Below are 14192 nucleotides of genomic sequence, written 5' to 3' on the forward strand. Positions count from 1 at the left end.
AATTGGGTCAGACCTTTGTGGGATATGAGACCATAGCTGACTAACTGGTGGGGAGCATACAGAAGGAAATCCCAGCACCTGGCCCATGAGGACAGGCTGGGGTGGACCACCCGGAGCACCTCGGTGATACACATAGCACAGTCGGGGTGCCATTCGGCGATGTCCCATGCCGCGAACCCGAGCACACCCCACCACTGTAGGTCCTTCCCATGTTCCAGTAAACGGAATCTGTCAATGAATCTCGTGCTAATCATTAGAAATAAATATTTAAATATTGTATGACAGAGAAAAGCACTTTTCTCAACACCCAAACTGTTCACAAATGGAACCAGCTTCTGAATGCAGTCATCATTATTGACTCAGTCATCACCCTCGCCAGGATTTGTTTTGTGTGGTGTTTGTGTAGTTTTGTGTGGTGTATTTTGTGTGGCATTTGTGTTCTGGTGTGTTACGTAATTCATAAGAGACATAACTAGAACTGCCACTTTATAACTGCTGGCAGTGATGACCAGGTACCAAGACGTCCTGCTTTGATGCAACCCCGCTTTGATCGGACACCTGACCCTGACTAATGACATTTATTTTGATGCAATTTAATTTAGAATGGGATTCAAATAGATTCAACTCAAATCAAATGGAAGACCAAATAGGTACAGTCCTGCATTCGAGTCATCAGAAGGAACCCGAACAAGCAAAAAGAAAAGATGAAGCCATCAGGAGGAACCTGGATAGGATTCACATTTCACCAGCTACTCCTCTACCCTCAAACCCATCCAAGCACAGCTAATGAGCCTTATTCAAAAAAAAAAACAAAAAAAAAACCTAGATCAAAATAATTAAATTAATCTGGCTGCTAGACCATGAGTCCGATCAAGTTGAAATTTAAAACATATATTCCCAATCATCACTGGATCATAATTTTGAAGTTTCACAACGATTAATTAAGTGGTTCAAGAGCAAGAATATTTTTTAAAGTTTTGCTCAATCGAATATGGCTGCCAGACCATGTGACATCAATTATTCATGAATACCATGGTATCCCCAAAGCTTGGGGAACATTTTTGTGAAGTTTCCCCTCAATCTGTCCAGCCATTCTGGAGATTTTTTTTATAGTTTTTTGTGTAATCCAATATGGCTGCCACACCATGTGTCCAATGACATCATAATTATCAACAAAACATTCCACATGAGTAGTCGCTCTGATGGTGACCATTTTGTCTCAATTTGACAAGTGGTTGTGGAGAAATACACTCAAGTTCTGTGCGGACAAACATACAAACAGACAGACAGATAAATATACAAACAAACGGACCCAAATGCAACACCCCCGCCTTCGGCGAGAGTTAAAACAAAAACAGTGATAACAATGTAACAAAGCATACATTCATTTATATTTATAATATTAACAACAATAATAACAGCAGTATGATTTGGAAATAATAATAATAATAACGAACATATAATCCCTGCCCTGGCCCAAGCACATCTGGACTTGGTGAAAGACAAGCTAATGCTACAGCAACAACAGCAGGCAGGTATGCTGCAAGGCCGTTAAGACCAATGGAAATTTGGTCCAATGGACCAACGGGCTCACAAGTGATCTGCAAACTCTCTGCTTATGGCATCCAGAGCCACCTCCTCTCATGAATGACTGATTTCCTCCACTGCCATATTCAGTGTGTTGCTTTTAATGGGATCGTCTCATCTCCTCTCTCTGATAAGGCAGCGTCTTGGGCTCAGTGTTGTTCCTCATCTTCATCAATGATCTTCTGGTTCCCTGAGAAATCCTGCCTTTGTCTTTGCTGATGATTGCACCTTCTACCATGTAATTAATTTCTCATCCTTCAGACAGGCAGGTAGCAGCCTCTTTCCTCTCCACGGACCATGATAAAATCAGAAGCTGGTCCAATTCTCGGAATATGTCTTTCAAATCCCACACACACACCCTGTCTCTCCAAAAGGATCATTTGGAAAACCCTCCCACCTACTTCCTCAACAAGTCACTTGAAGAGGTTGTCAATCAAACTTTTGTTCCTTACCATCAGACATAATCTTTCTTGGGCAGACCATATTCCAAGATGATTACAAAACCAGCTGCTGACTGGGCATCATTTGTCATGTAAGGTCATTCCTTTGCCAGTCTGAAGTTTTGACAACCTACAAGGCTTTCATTTGCAGCTTGATGGAATAATGTTCTCCCCTTTAGGCTGGTGCCCCTGCGTTACACGTTGCCCTTCTTGATGCCATGGAAAGCAAGACTCTTGAATCATTGGGATCTCCTGTGATGAAGCTGAGTGTCTATGCCTGTTACTTTTGCATCACAGACAGCTTGCTGGCCTCTCTGGATTCCAACAGTTCCTTTTCGGTCTTGTATCCTCTGCCCTCTCTTGGCTCTATCGCTCCCAGATTTCTGCAGTGTGCACACGGTCTCCCAGTCACCCTCTTTTTGTTAATCTCCCAAAATCCAGGTTCACTGTTCACCTCCACAAATTTGTTCCTCTTTTCGCTTGCCTGTGGAACCAACTTCCCCAATCTGTTCAATCACATTCTTACTTCCAGGGCTTCAAGACAGCAGTTCACCATTACCTCAAGTATACTCATGATGCTCATGATGTCTTCTACCCCAAATTATCACATTCCCAAGCACTCGCTTTTTGCAGGTTATTGTGATTCCCCCCACCCAACCTTCTCCCTCACCTCTTTTTGTTTGTTAGTTGTCAGTTGGTTTGTTCTTTTTCTGTTTCATCCGCATGTTCCCCTTCCTCTTCTTGCTGTGTTTCTTTCAGCTTGTGTGCAGCTTGTTCACCCACATGTGTCCTTCTACCTATTCTCTTGATCTCACTCTCACTGTCACTCTGCTGTTGGTGTCCCCCCTTTCCATTTTGTTCCCTTTCATTATGCTGCAACTCTTCCATGAGCCTCGATCATGAACCGGAATACACAAAAAAAAATGTACACCTTATGATGTGACCACTCTCGCTCTGTGTTGTGCTTGCATACCATTTTGGAAAGTTGGGAGTCTATCCGTTGCTTCTTGTCACATTCAGCAACAAATGCACATTGGACCTTCGTCAGTGGTTGCTCCAACTCATCATGCCTTGACAAAGGGGAAAAAAAGAAAAGCAAAGAATTAGCCAGCAGTTGATAGTGGATGCAAGATTCAGGCACGAGAGTGTTTCAGTTTGAAAAAAAAAAAAAAAAGAGGAAAATAATTAAGTTTTTCTCACTATGAAAACATAAACTTTTACAGTATCGAGAGGGAGATTATGAGAGGTAGGTTTTCACCATCGTACCTGAGGCCTCGTTTGGCAGGAATATTTTGATTACAGGTTCGAGTATTGTTTCTATTATTGAGTCGACAAAATTAATCAAAGTGTATGTATTACCTGGAAGTTTGTAATTGCTTGTGTTTATCCTCTGTTTTTTGACTAACTCATTTTTGTGTCAGTGTCTTTCGGTGTTTGTCGACATATCCGGTTTTCTGTGGCTTCAATACTTTAGCTCTGTCTCTCTTAGAAGGCTGGTGATGGAAACAAAGCATCTTGTTTATATATGAATATGTTTATGTTGATAAATGACAACACTATGCACCAATGAGGGAATTTGGTGTTGCAATTTACGATCCTCGTGAGAAAAGACACAGCAGAAAAGGCAATCTGCGCACACTCAGAGCAGCATCCATTGGAAAGTTATCACATTCTCAAAGGTGTTTTGATTCCACACCGACTGACTCATGTCATCACCCCTGCCGATGATGTGCCAAACATGCCAATTACAATCACATTTATTAGTGCCTTACATAAAGGCCCTGTCACACCTTGACGATTTAGGCAGCGTCTGGCAACGTATCAAAATTGATCTAAAACGCTGGCGTATGCTGAACTATTGTTGTTTTTTTTCAGTTTTGGGCATATAATAACGTGTTGGACGTATGCATAATGTATTAGTAACATACACAGAACGTTTCGATAACTTATAGATAACTTATACCAAAGAATGCTTAGCGTGTTGTCGGCGTTCACAACTTATGCCCAAACGATAGTCTAACTTATGCATAGCGCGTGGCAGCGTATCACCGACGATCATGTGGCGTAGCCTATTAAAAGGCTGCCACTCGACGATTCAAATCATAACCGCACTAGACATCGGAGTGTCAACATCACCGTCATGCCGAAGAAAACTTCGAAGAATGCTGCAAAGAAGTCTCCTGGCCGTGGCCGTGGACGCGGACGCAAGGAGGATGCATCATCACCCACACCCTCCCCATCACGCTCACCTACTACTACTGACATGGACCTACTACTACTACTACTACTACTACTACTGACACGCTCACCTACGACTATTACTGATACTACTGACATGGACATCTACTCAACATGGAGTCTGGAACACTGACGGGTTGCTCCTGTGAACCCCATTTTTATATACCAATTCCCCTAAACGCTGCCAATACGCCATTATACGGTAGCTGTAAGTTAGAAACACGTTCAGTAAGTTATGTGGTCGTCCGGAAGATATCAAATATGTCTACATACGTCAATATGCGTTGGAGATACGTTACACATAGGTTCAAAGCACGTTACTCATAGGTTAGAAATAAGTTTCGGGTACGCAAGACATTACCTCGACGTATTTCGACTTATGAGTAACTTACAAGTAACGTGTGTCAACGATCACATAACGTGCCTATAACTTATGGCCAGCGTATGCGGAATGTGTGAGTCATACGCCGAGCACGTCGAGAAATTTTGAGCATGCCCAAAATTTGTCGACGAGCACGGCGTACTACAACGTATGCCAGCGTGCTTCAGCGTGCTTTTAACGCATACAAAACTTACCCATAATGTATTCGATGTGTGCCAGCGTATTCGCAAAATTTTTCATACGTCGGCATACGCTGGCTTAAACGTCAAGGTGTGACAGGGCCTTAAGAGCGGTAATACATAAAAAAACACTTGACAGCATCACTATGTACCCTTTTATAACACTTGCATTTCATGCAGTTGAAATGTCGTTTAACAAATCCATCCACCCATTGGGACAATGCTGTATGCAGAGCATTGGTGCTGCCGAAGTAGTTTCCTTGACTATTGGGTGCAATCCTCGACAGGTCACCACTCCAACACAGGATACCAGAAAACTGTTATTCATTTTGCCAACCTCAGAAATATGACAGGGAGAGTCAACCCAACCTGTTATTAATTCAACAGCCAAATATGATTTGGAACTCAGCATGCTAGGATCCCAAGCCCATCACCCTAATCAATAAGCCAACACCAGGCATATTTTCACAAATGGAATGCAATAATAACGTTATATCTAATAGTTATGGAAAGGCTGGAACAAAACTTGCATAATGTTATCAGTAAATTATGGGAATCTCGGAAATGACAAAATTAGAAAATAAGGAAATTTGTCGTGTCTACAAAAATATTAACTTTGAAGAAAACAAGTGGTGAAATAAGTAAAATGGATCAGAATATGAAGAAAATACTAGCGAAAGAACTCCCTTAGAAATTGCATTTTTTATCCCCCGCCCCGCGTGGCGGAAGGGGGATATTGTTATCACCCGGATCGTCCGTCCGGCTGGCTGGGCGTCAACATTTATAGCTGTGAGTGCGATAACTCATAAACTGTTCACCATATCGATTTGAAATTTGGATCACACATGTTCCACCTGAAAAGGAAGAACCCTATTGATTTTGGGCGTGGCTGGATCCAAGATGGCCGACTGGGGCGGCCATCTTGAAAAAATGTTTTTTCACCATATCGATTTGAAATTTGGGTCACACATGTACCACCTGGAAAGGAAGAACCCTATTGATTTTGGGCGTGGCCGGATACAAGATGGCCGACTGGGGTGGCCATCTTGAAAAAAATGTTTTTTGTAATAAATGGAAACCGCTTATTTGATTTCAATTATTTTTCAATGGCGGGGGATTCCCCATCTCTGATGGTATATTTAAATATTGAGGAACTCTGATAACAATGAATCAGCCATTTTAATTGTTTTTATAGAAAATTGATGCATAGCCTTTCCAATTTCCCAGATTAGACCTACAAATATACCAGGCTATAAGGATTATAGCTTGGAGGATAAAACAGAATGCTATAATTTTGTAGTCTACAACACTGCCGTGAATCTCCAGGAGAGAGTTTACAATAACCAGGGGAGTGAGCTCTCAATAAAGCAAGCTTTGAAAGCAAAAATGGGTTGAGCAGAAACCTGTTATCTTTCAAATTATTTGATTCAAAGCCGAATAGCACCACATAAGTGATCGAGATACCTTGAAAATAAACAAATAATGTTTATCGGCAGAAAAGTCGAACAAAAAGCAAATGACACAGAATAAGAAATAATTAACGATTGGCACATATCTGATTTGAGGATTGGCTCATAATTGAGCTGTTCCTCCAATTTCCAGTTTCTCCCTCCTGAAAGTTTTCTTCTGTATCCATCTTGTCAACCCAGTGCGTCCTCCATCCATCCATTGGGACCATACTCTGTGCAGAGCGCTGGTGCTTAAGCAATCTCCTTGGCTATTGGACACAATCCTGGATGGGTCGCCACTTCGACACAGGATACCAGCATGCAGAAACTCATTTTGTCAACCTCAGAAGGATGACAGACAGAGTCAACCCCACCTGGTATTAATTCAACATCTGAGTGGGATTTGAACTCAGGACCATAGGATCCCAAACCCGCCAGCCTAACCATTAATTAAGCCAACACCAGGCATGTGCGTCCTCCCCTACCCCCCCCCCCCCCACTTTTCACCACATCCGATATTTGCTCAAGTCTCCCACTATTTGACCCTCAGCCCTGCTATTGGTGTGTTTCCCCTTTATCCTTGTGGTGTTCCTTTTCTCCTGTTCTGTCCTGATCTGCTCTATGTTCGAGCTCTTCCATGAACCTGGACTTTGTTTTCAAAACAAAAAACGTAATCACTAATTACAATGGATATGGGCAAGCAATGGAAGCTAATGTCCAATGTAGAAGAAATAAAATCAAATGTGGGAGGAGGAATTTTTAGGAAATAATATCAAGATAAGGCAGGCCTGATAGTAGGATGTTGATAACAGGACACAGGGAGTGAGGTTTGGGAACAACAGAATGAAGAAAAGGTGACTGTTTCAGCCAGCGTTGCTTGCAGTACCCTAGTGGTGAACGATTAGCTTTTGGCACATAAAGTAACCCTGTGGGGTATCATCAGCAAAGAAAGGGCATAGTGGGCTCAGGCAGGGAAACAATAGGGGTGTTCAGGGCACACAAAGTACCACAGTAGTGAGATGGTGTTGTTGATGCAGGTGAAAGAGTTTTGAGGGCATCAACGGCAGACCAACAATGTGGTTTATGCAGGTGGGAGAACACCGAGTGTGTTGGCAGAGTGAAAACTACACAGTCAAATTACAGGCTCGTCAAGAAAGATACAAACATCATTGAACCATAACCAAGTTGATCCGATTGCAGGACTTAGCACGCATTGCTGTGCCTGCAGGCTGTGAGATGAATCAACTCCAAAAGTTGGAAGCAACTCCTCTATATACTATTTGGTATTGATTGTGCTGCCTTAACTCTCCCAGCATTCATGTTTCTCTCTGAATCTCCTCAAATCTTCACTGCCACTGACGCATCCTCTTCAATAGTTTATCCCCATGCTCCTTCCCCAGTCCCTCTTTGAAACCCACAAACAATCAGATGGGCCAGCTCAAACAATGGATAGTTTGAGCCAGCCATAGGGAGTTGATATAAAGGATGCTCATATATCCAGCCCACCCTCTGGCTGCCAGCAAGTTAGCGTTGGTTGTGGGGGAATGCTCAGAATAAATTACGAACAGTCAACAAACTAAAATACCACTTTCTAACCATCTAACATTTACCCTGCATCACCCAAAAATGTAACATTTATATTGATCTTCCTGGAATTATAAGAATTAAAGTAATACACAGTGGTATTTAACGAACCGGATACATGTAAATCAACCATTTTCATTACAATAAAATGTAAAGCCAAATAAAAAAATAGTCTTTTCAAGGTTGTATTGTCAAAAGAAGGAATAAGATGGCAGTTCGCTAGAGACAACCATTTTATAATGGATTTCAGGTGAAGTAGAGATTGTGAAAACTTGAAAAAAAAAATGAGGCAGAAATAATTGAGGAATTATGTGACAAAGACAAGCGACACTGCTGTACGAGCATGGATAAAGAATAAATAAACAAACGTCAAAGGAAAGTAATTCTGTGTTTTTATCATTTAATTGTTGTGACTTATCTCAGCCATTTTTCAAGCCTTACCATAAACTACTGATCCATGGTGGGTGAGAGTGTGAAAGAGCCCCAACTCAGGGGGTTGGACTTTGTAGGGGTGAGTTCGGGCAACAATTTAGAATTTGGCCAGTGTGCTGGTGAAGACTTGCTTATTCTTTGTCAAAAGATATTGTTATGTTTGTGGGACTAGATGGAGGAATCCCATAGTGAAGATAGACTTGTATAGTATAGCATGGTCCGTGGACGAGGAAGAGACATCTCGATGTAATTTAAGTAGGGAAAATGTCAACTTAAGTCATTACGTGTCACCACATGGAGGGTGGTGTTGTGTTAACGAGGTAGGGTCTAAGGTTAGTTCTCCAAGTATGTGATTGCCCCCTGTGACCTTTTCTCACGTTTTTGCATTTACAAAGCCGTCCATAAAAAGACCACATTTTACAACAACAACAATTACAAGAACAGCAATTACAACAATGGCCGACCAGGCTGCTGACGGAGTCCGAGCACAATTGGCAGGCTAAACCCCACCGCCAAGATCGGTAGCTGGTAGGCCACACCCTCGAGGTTCATCGTTGGTCGTTGTGACGTCAGAGGGAGGATAATTGAGTGTGGAGACGGCAGTCAGAAGATGTAGGATCTCCCTGGCTCCTCTCGGCACGACAAGAAGGCAGTGCGATTCCCGTTGGTTGTGTTGGTGTGAATTTGTTCACATACTAAAATAAGACACTAGCCATTGACTATTCGGCTGGGTCGTGAAGTTTGTACGTTTCTGAGAAGAGAAGGAAAAGAAGAGCGCATCACTTTGCCTTGTCTCGGAGCCTTGGCAATCACCTTGTTGTACGATCAAGGATAAAGGTGGCGCCCTTTGCTGTGAGCAGGCCTGGTGTTGAGAGAGGAGTGGGTTCGGCAATCTCGATCATGAGAAGAAATTGCACAGCGGTTCTTGGTTCGTGGTTCCTGGTGTTGAAGATGGTCTGCGAATTACCTCATGTACGTGACCGCGAGGAGCGATTCGGCGGCATTTTGCTGTGCATTTCCCACATGGTAGCTACAGTACGTGGTTTCGAGGATCCCCAGGCTCCTGAAAGATCATCTCTCGACACACAGCTAAGTGCGAGAACAAAGGTAGTATTTTATTTTATTTTATCTGTTCCCTTGTCTGTTTTCGTGACGGAGTGGAGACATCTCAAATTAAATTTGGGCAATCATTGCCTCTTTGGGGAGGTGATTAGTGGAGCCGATGGTAGTTGATTCAGACAGGGGAGCACGGCTAATAGCAGCGTGCTCAGATATTTAAGGAATTTCTTTTCCTGAGGAGACTAAATACATACAGGAAAATGGCGGACATGCACGAGATGGCGTTTCAGTGGGAACATAGCGAGGATGAAGGAAGCGAGCCGAGGGTAGAGTTGTTCGAGGACGATAGGATGGAAGCTTCCCCTGTCCAAAGCGGCAGCCACCCCTCCTCCACAATAGCAGAAAATGAGACACAGGGAGCGGATGCAATGACTCTCCAGGTCATGTTAAAAGAAATGATGGAACAAACAAGAAGAAGACATCATGCAGAGCACGATACTTGCAAAATCCATAAAACAAATTCAGGGTCAGGTATGGGAGCATGTGCCAGAACAGCGCGTCGCTGCGTCCACTTTCCGTCGGTACTCCAGGGGCCTCCGTCTGGCCATCCCCCAGGCAGATGCCAGGCCCATCCCCATCTCCTTGAGATGATGGTCAACCTGCTGCAACCACGAGGCACGTGGTCGGCCCACTGGCCTCCTCCACTCATGAGACTCCCTCGCTGAGAGAATCTGGTGAGCAGGATCAGCGTCAGGAAAAGGAGCCACATGTCCATACAGCCGCAACTGACGCTCACGGACTATGCAGGTAACAAATCTCATCCGAGTCTCTCTCAGCAACCACTCGTTGGACACAAAATCCGACCAGCGATAGCCAAGGATTCTCCGAAGACACCTGGTACCAAAGGAATTAAGTCTCCGTCTCAGATCCTTGGTCAGAGTCCAAGTCTCGCACCCATAGAGCAAGACTGGAAGTACCAAGGACCTGAAGACTCGGACTTTTGTCCTCCCGCACATGTACCGGCAGCGCCACACCCCATGATCCAGTGAATCCATGACTCCCCAGGCCCGACCCAGACGTCTATTGACCTCTGACTCGCAGCCAGCAGAGACATGAATATCACTGCAAAGGTAAGTGAATCTCTCCACGACCTCAACATCCTCATCACAAACAGACACAGACAGGACAGCAGCATCCAAGATGTCACTGAAAACCTGGATCTTAGTTTTGACCCAAGAAACCCGTAATCCCAGCGGCTCTGACTCCTCATTCAGCACCTCGAGGGCCCCCAAAAGGATGTCTAAAGTCTCCGCAAAGATGACTGCATCGTCTGCAAAATCAAGGTCCGAGATCTTGACATTCCCAAACGATGCACCGCAACTTGATCTCTCCGACATCCTCCCTAAAATCCAGTGCTGAAAAGTGTGGGGGCAAGTACACATCCCTGACGAACTCCAGTAACAACTGGAAATAAGTCAGAGGTGGTACCACCACACTTCACAGCACTCTCAGAACCAGAGTAGAGTTCAGACATCAGATCGATCAGTTTTGGTGGCACCCCACGAAGACCAAGAATCCTCCAGAGGGCATCCCGATTCACTGAATCGAACGCTTTACAGAGATCAACATAGGCTGCAAGCAGCCCCTGCCGAAACTCTCATCTGCGTTCGGTGAGGACACGAAGGGCAAGGATACGGTCAATCGTTGACCTCTTTGGTGTAAAGCCTGACTGCTCTGGACGCTGGTGCTCAAGCAGATAGTGGCGTACCCTATCAAGAATTATCCGAGCAAAGACCTTGCCCGGCACTGAGAGCAGCGTCACCCCTCGGTAGTTGTTGCAGTCTTGGCGATCACCCTTCCCTTTCCAGAGAGGGACAACAAGGCCCCTCTTCCAGTCAGTTGGGATGATGCCTGTGTTCCAGGCAGAGCACAAAACTGCATGCAACGACACGAGTGCAGCATTTCCACTAGCCTTGAGAAGTTCGGCAGGGATGCCACAAATCCCTGGAGCTTTGCCCCGTTTCAACTGGTTCACTGCAGCTCGTGTTTCCACAAGCGAAGGTGGAACACAGTTGATTCGAGGGTCAGCAACAGGGATTGTAACACCCTTGACGTCCAACTCGACAGCTGGGGGATCAGCCTGGTACAACCGCTCAAAGTAACCGGCCCAGCGGGACTTCACTTCAGACTTCTCTGTCAAGAGCCTACCACTCTCTGCTCGAACTGCAGTGCTCCGAGGGATGGGCTTGGATGAACGTAATGCGCGAATTCCCCTGTAAGCGGGACGTGAATCACCTGTCCACAGGTGATGCTCTACCCCCTCACAGATTCCTCGCACATAGGCCTCCTTGTCCACCCTCAGTGCACGTACAGTTTTACGCCTCAGCTCCCTGAACAGCTCAGCTCTGCCATTCAGCCAGGCCCTGCGACTCTGGTCAATGGTATCCAGTGTCCCTTGAGAGACAAAATTCTTCTTTGCCCTGCGGTGAGTTCCAAGACATCCACCGGCAACATCAAGGACGGTGGTCTTGAAGGCGCTCCACAACTCTTCAGGACCCCCCAAAGCACCCAGACCCCCCAAGTGTCCACTCAGCCTGTTCGCAAACTCCTCAGCTACTCTATCATCCCTGAGCTTGGCAACATCCAGCCGAGGCTGGGATGGTACCATTCTCCAGGATTTAAGGTGTAGCTTTAGAGTTGCTACAACAAGCCTGTGGTCACTATTGAGGAACTGAGCACTCCGGTAGACCCTGCAGTTCTGGATCATCCTCCAACGACCGTCAATGAGGACATGGTCAATCTCCTTTGCCACACCGCCAGCGTTGGAATACCAAGTCCAGCGATGAGCTTGTGGGCGCTGAAACCATGAACCAGCCACCCTAAGTCCATGACTTCTTGCAAAGTCAAGGAACTTAGTACTATTCTGGTTCATAGTTCCTGACCCATGGGGACCAACACACACCTCATAACCATCCCTATCAGTTCCAGTCGATGCATTGAAATCCCCCAAGACTAGAAGTGTATCTCATCTGGGGCACTGATCAACCACAGACTCGAGTGTGGCGTAGAATGCATCCTTCACGGTGAGATCACTCGCCTCAGTCGGAGCATAAACAGAGACCAGGGAAATGACACCTAAGGAGTGACGAATCCTTAATCTCATAATACGCTCGTTGACCGGTGTTACCTCAATTATCATTGGGGTCAGCTTATTGGACACAGCTACAGCAACTCCTTGGGTATGGTAACCATCAAAGCGACCAGACCAATAGTAGGTGTAACCACCCACCATTATCTCGCCGCAATCCGGTCTCCCAACCTCAGAGAGAGCTGCAATCCCGATGTCCAAACGCTTGAGCTCAGATGATAACAGAGACAGGTGATCATCCTCTCTTAGGGATAGGACATTCCAGGCACCCACCCGAAGGGACCGCCTCAGGTTAACCCAAGGAGACCACCGTCCGGTTGGACGACACCTCAGCACCACTCCGACACACTCTCCCGCAATCTGACCCAGGGATGTTACCCCGTGGTTTCCCTCCTTTCATCAAAGATTGGGGGTCCCGAAGGCTTTGCCCCAATCCCGTCATCCGGTGAGCTGCCCTGCGAAGGGAAGCTGCACAGGAGGTACTCCCACGGAGTGGGTTTTCAGATTTTTTTTGCGTTTTTGCGTTTTGCGGAATGAAGGGTTTTACGGTGGCCGGAGTGCAAATCCTGCCACCAACCTCCTAATAAGAAGTAACCCAACTGCAGGAGGACGTCCGCAGACACAGTTGGGCACTAGATATGGATGGCCGTTGGCTCACAAGGAGCTCCTCCGCCCTTTGACAGGTTTTGTTTTTAATCCTGCTGGGTGTCCATATCCAAACACCCCCCTCACCAGAAAACCTGGTGGGGGAGATGGTTTAGTCGCCGACAACCCGACCATGGAACAGGTTAGTCCAGGTTTACATGGTACCTGTAGCAGGTCACAGATCGAACCTGACCTGACCTGACACATAAAACAAATTTGACCTAAAAAAAATAATTGATCGTTGAATCAATGACCAAGTGTGCAACTCATCTTCAAATTTCATGTCAATGGGATGAAAATTGACAATTTTAGAAATATGGCCTATGTTATCCTTTTGGTCTCTGGTGACCTCGAAAATAATTGGTGGTTGAATTCAGTGACCTGATTTGCAAATCTTCAAATTTCAAGTCAATCAGATGATAATTGAGGATTTTACAAATCTCACCTAAGTTATTGACTTTTGGCCTATGTTGACCTTTTGGTCCAGGTTGGCCTCAAAAATAATGGGCTAGTTGAATTCAGTGACATGAAATATAAATCTTCTTCAAATTTTAAGTCAATCAGATGAAAATTGAGGATTTTAGAAATATCACCTGAGTTGTTGACCTTTGACCTATGCTGACCTTTTGACTTATCGACCTCAACAACAATACGCTTCTTCCTTATGACAAACTCTAGCATGTGGTGAAGTTTCATGACGATCGGTTTATAATTGTGACCTGTTGGTGACAAACAGACAGACAGACAGACAGACAGACAAACAGACAAACAGACAGAATAACAAAATCGACCAATCAATATACTTGAAAAATCTTCGATTTTGTAAGTAACAATCAAGAAAAATGATTTGGTCCACCCCTCTCAAAATCGACTAACCAATATACTTGAAAAATCTTCGATTTTGTAAGTAACAATAAAAAAATTCACAAACAAACAGACAAACAGAATAACAAAATTGACTAACCAATATACTTGAGAAATATACGATTTTGTAAGTAACAATCAAGAAAAATACGTCGTGCATAGCACGATACCTGCAGAGTCCACCCC

At 44.8% G+C, this 14192-nt stretch overlaps 1 protein-coding gene across 3 annotated transcripts in view; it reads right to left on the reverse strand.

Annotated features, from left to right (window-relative positions):
* Positions 1-14192, reverse strand: part of LOC147024189 (uncharacterized) — a 157382-nt gene that overhangs the window by 69783 nt on the left and 73407 nt on the right. For all 3 annotated transcript variants that reach the window (XM_085883862.1, XM_085883864.1, XM_085883863.1), the window contains one exon: positions 3001-3097. In XM_085883862.1, coding sequence (XP_085739988.1) covers positions 3001-3097 — 97 coding nt within the window. The remainder of the gene's footprint in view (positions 1-3000; positions 3098-14192) is intronic.

Source organism: Eptatretus burgeri, chromosome 6 (genome assembly GCF_056783735.1).
Source record: "Eptatretus burgeri isolate ZD-2024b chromosome 6, Ebu_testis_v1, whole genome shotgun sequence".
Classification (NCBI taxonomy): Eukaryota; Metazoa; Chordata; class Myxini; order Myxiniformes; family Myxinidae; genus Eptatretus; species Eptatretus burgeri.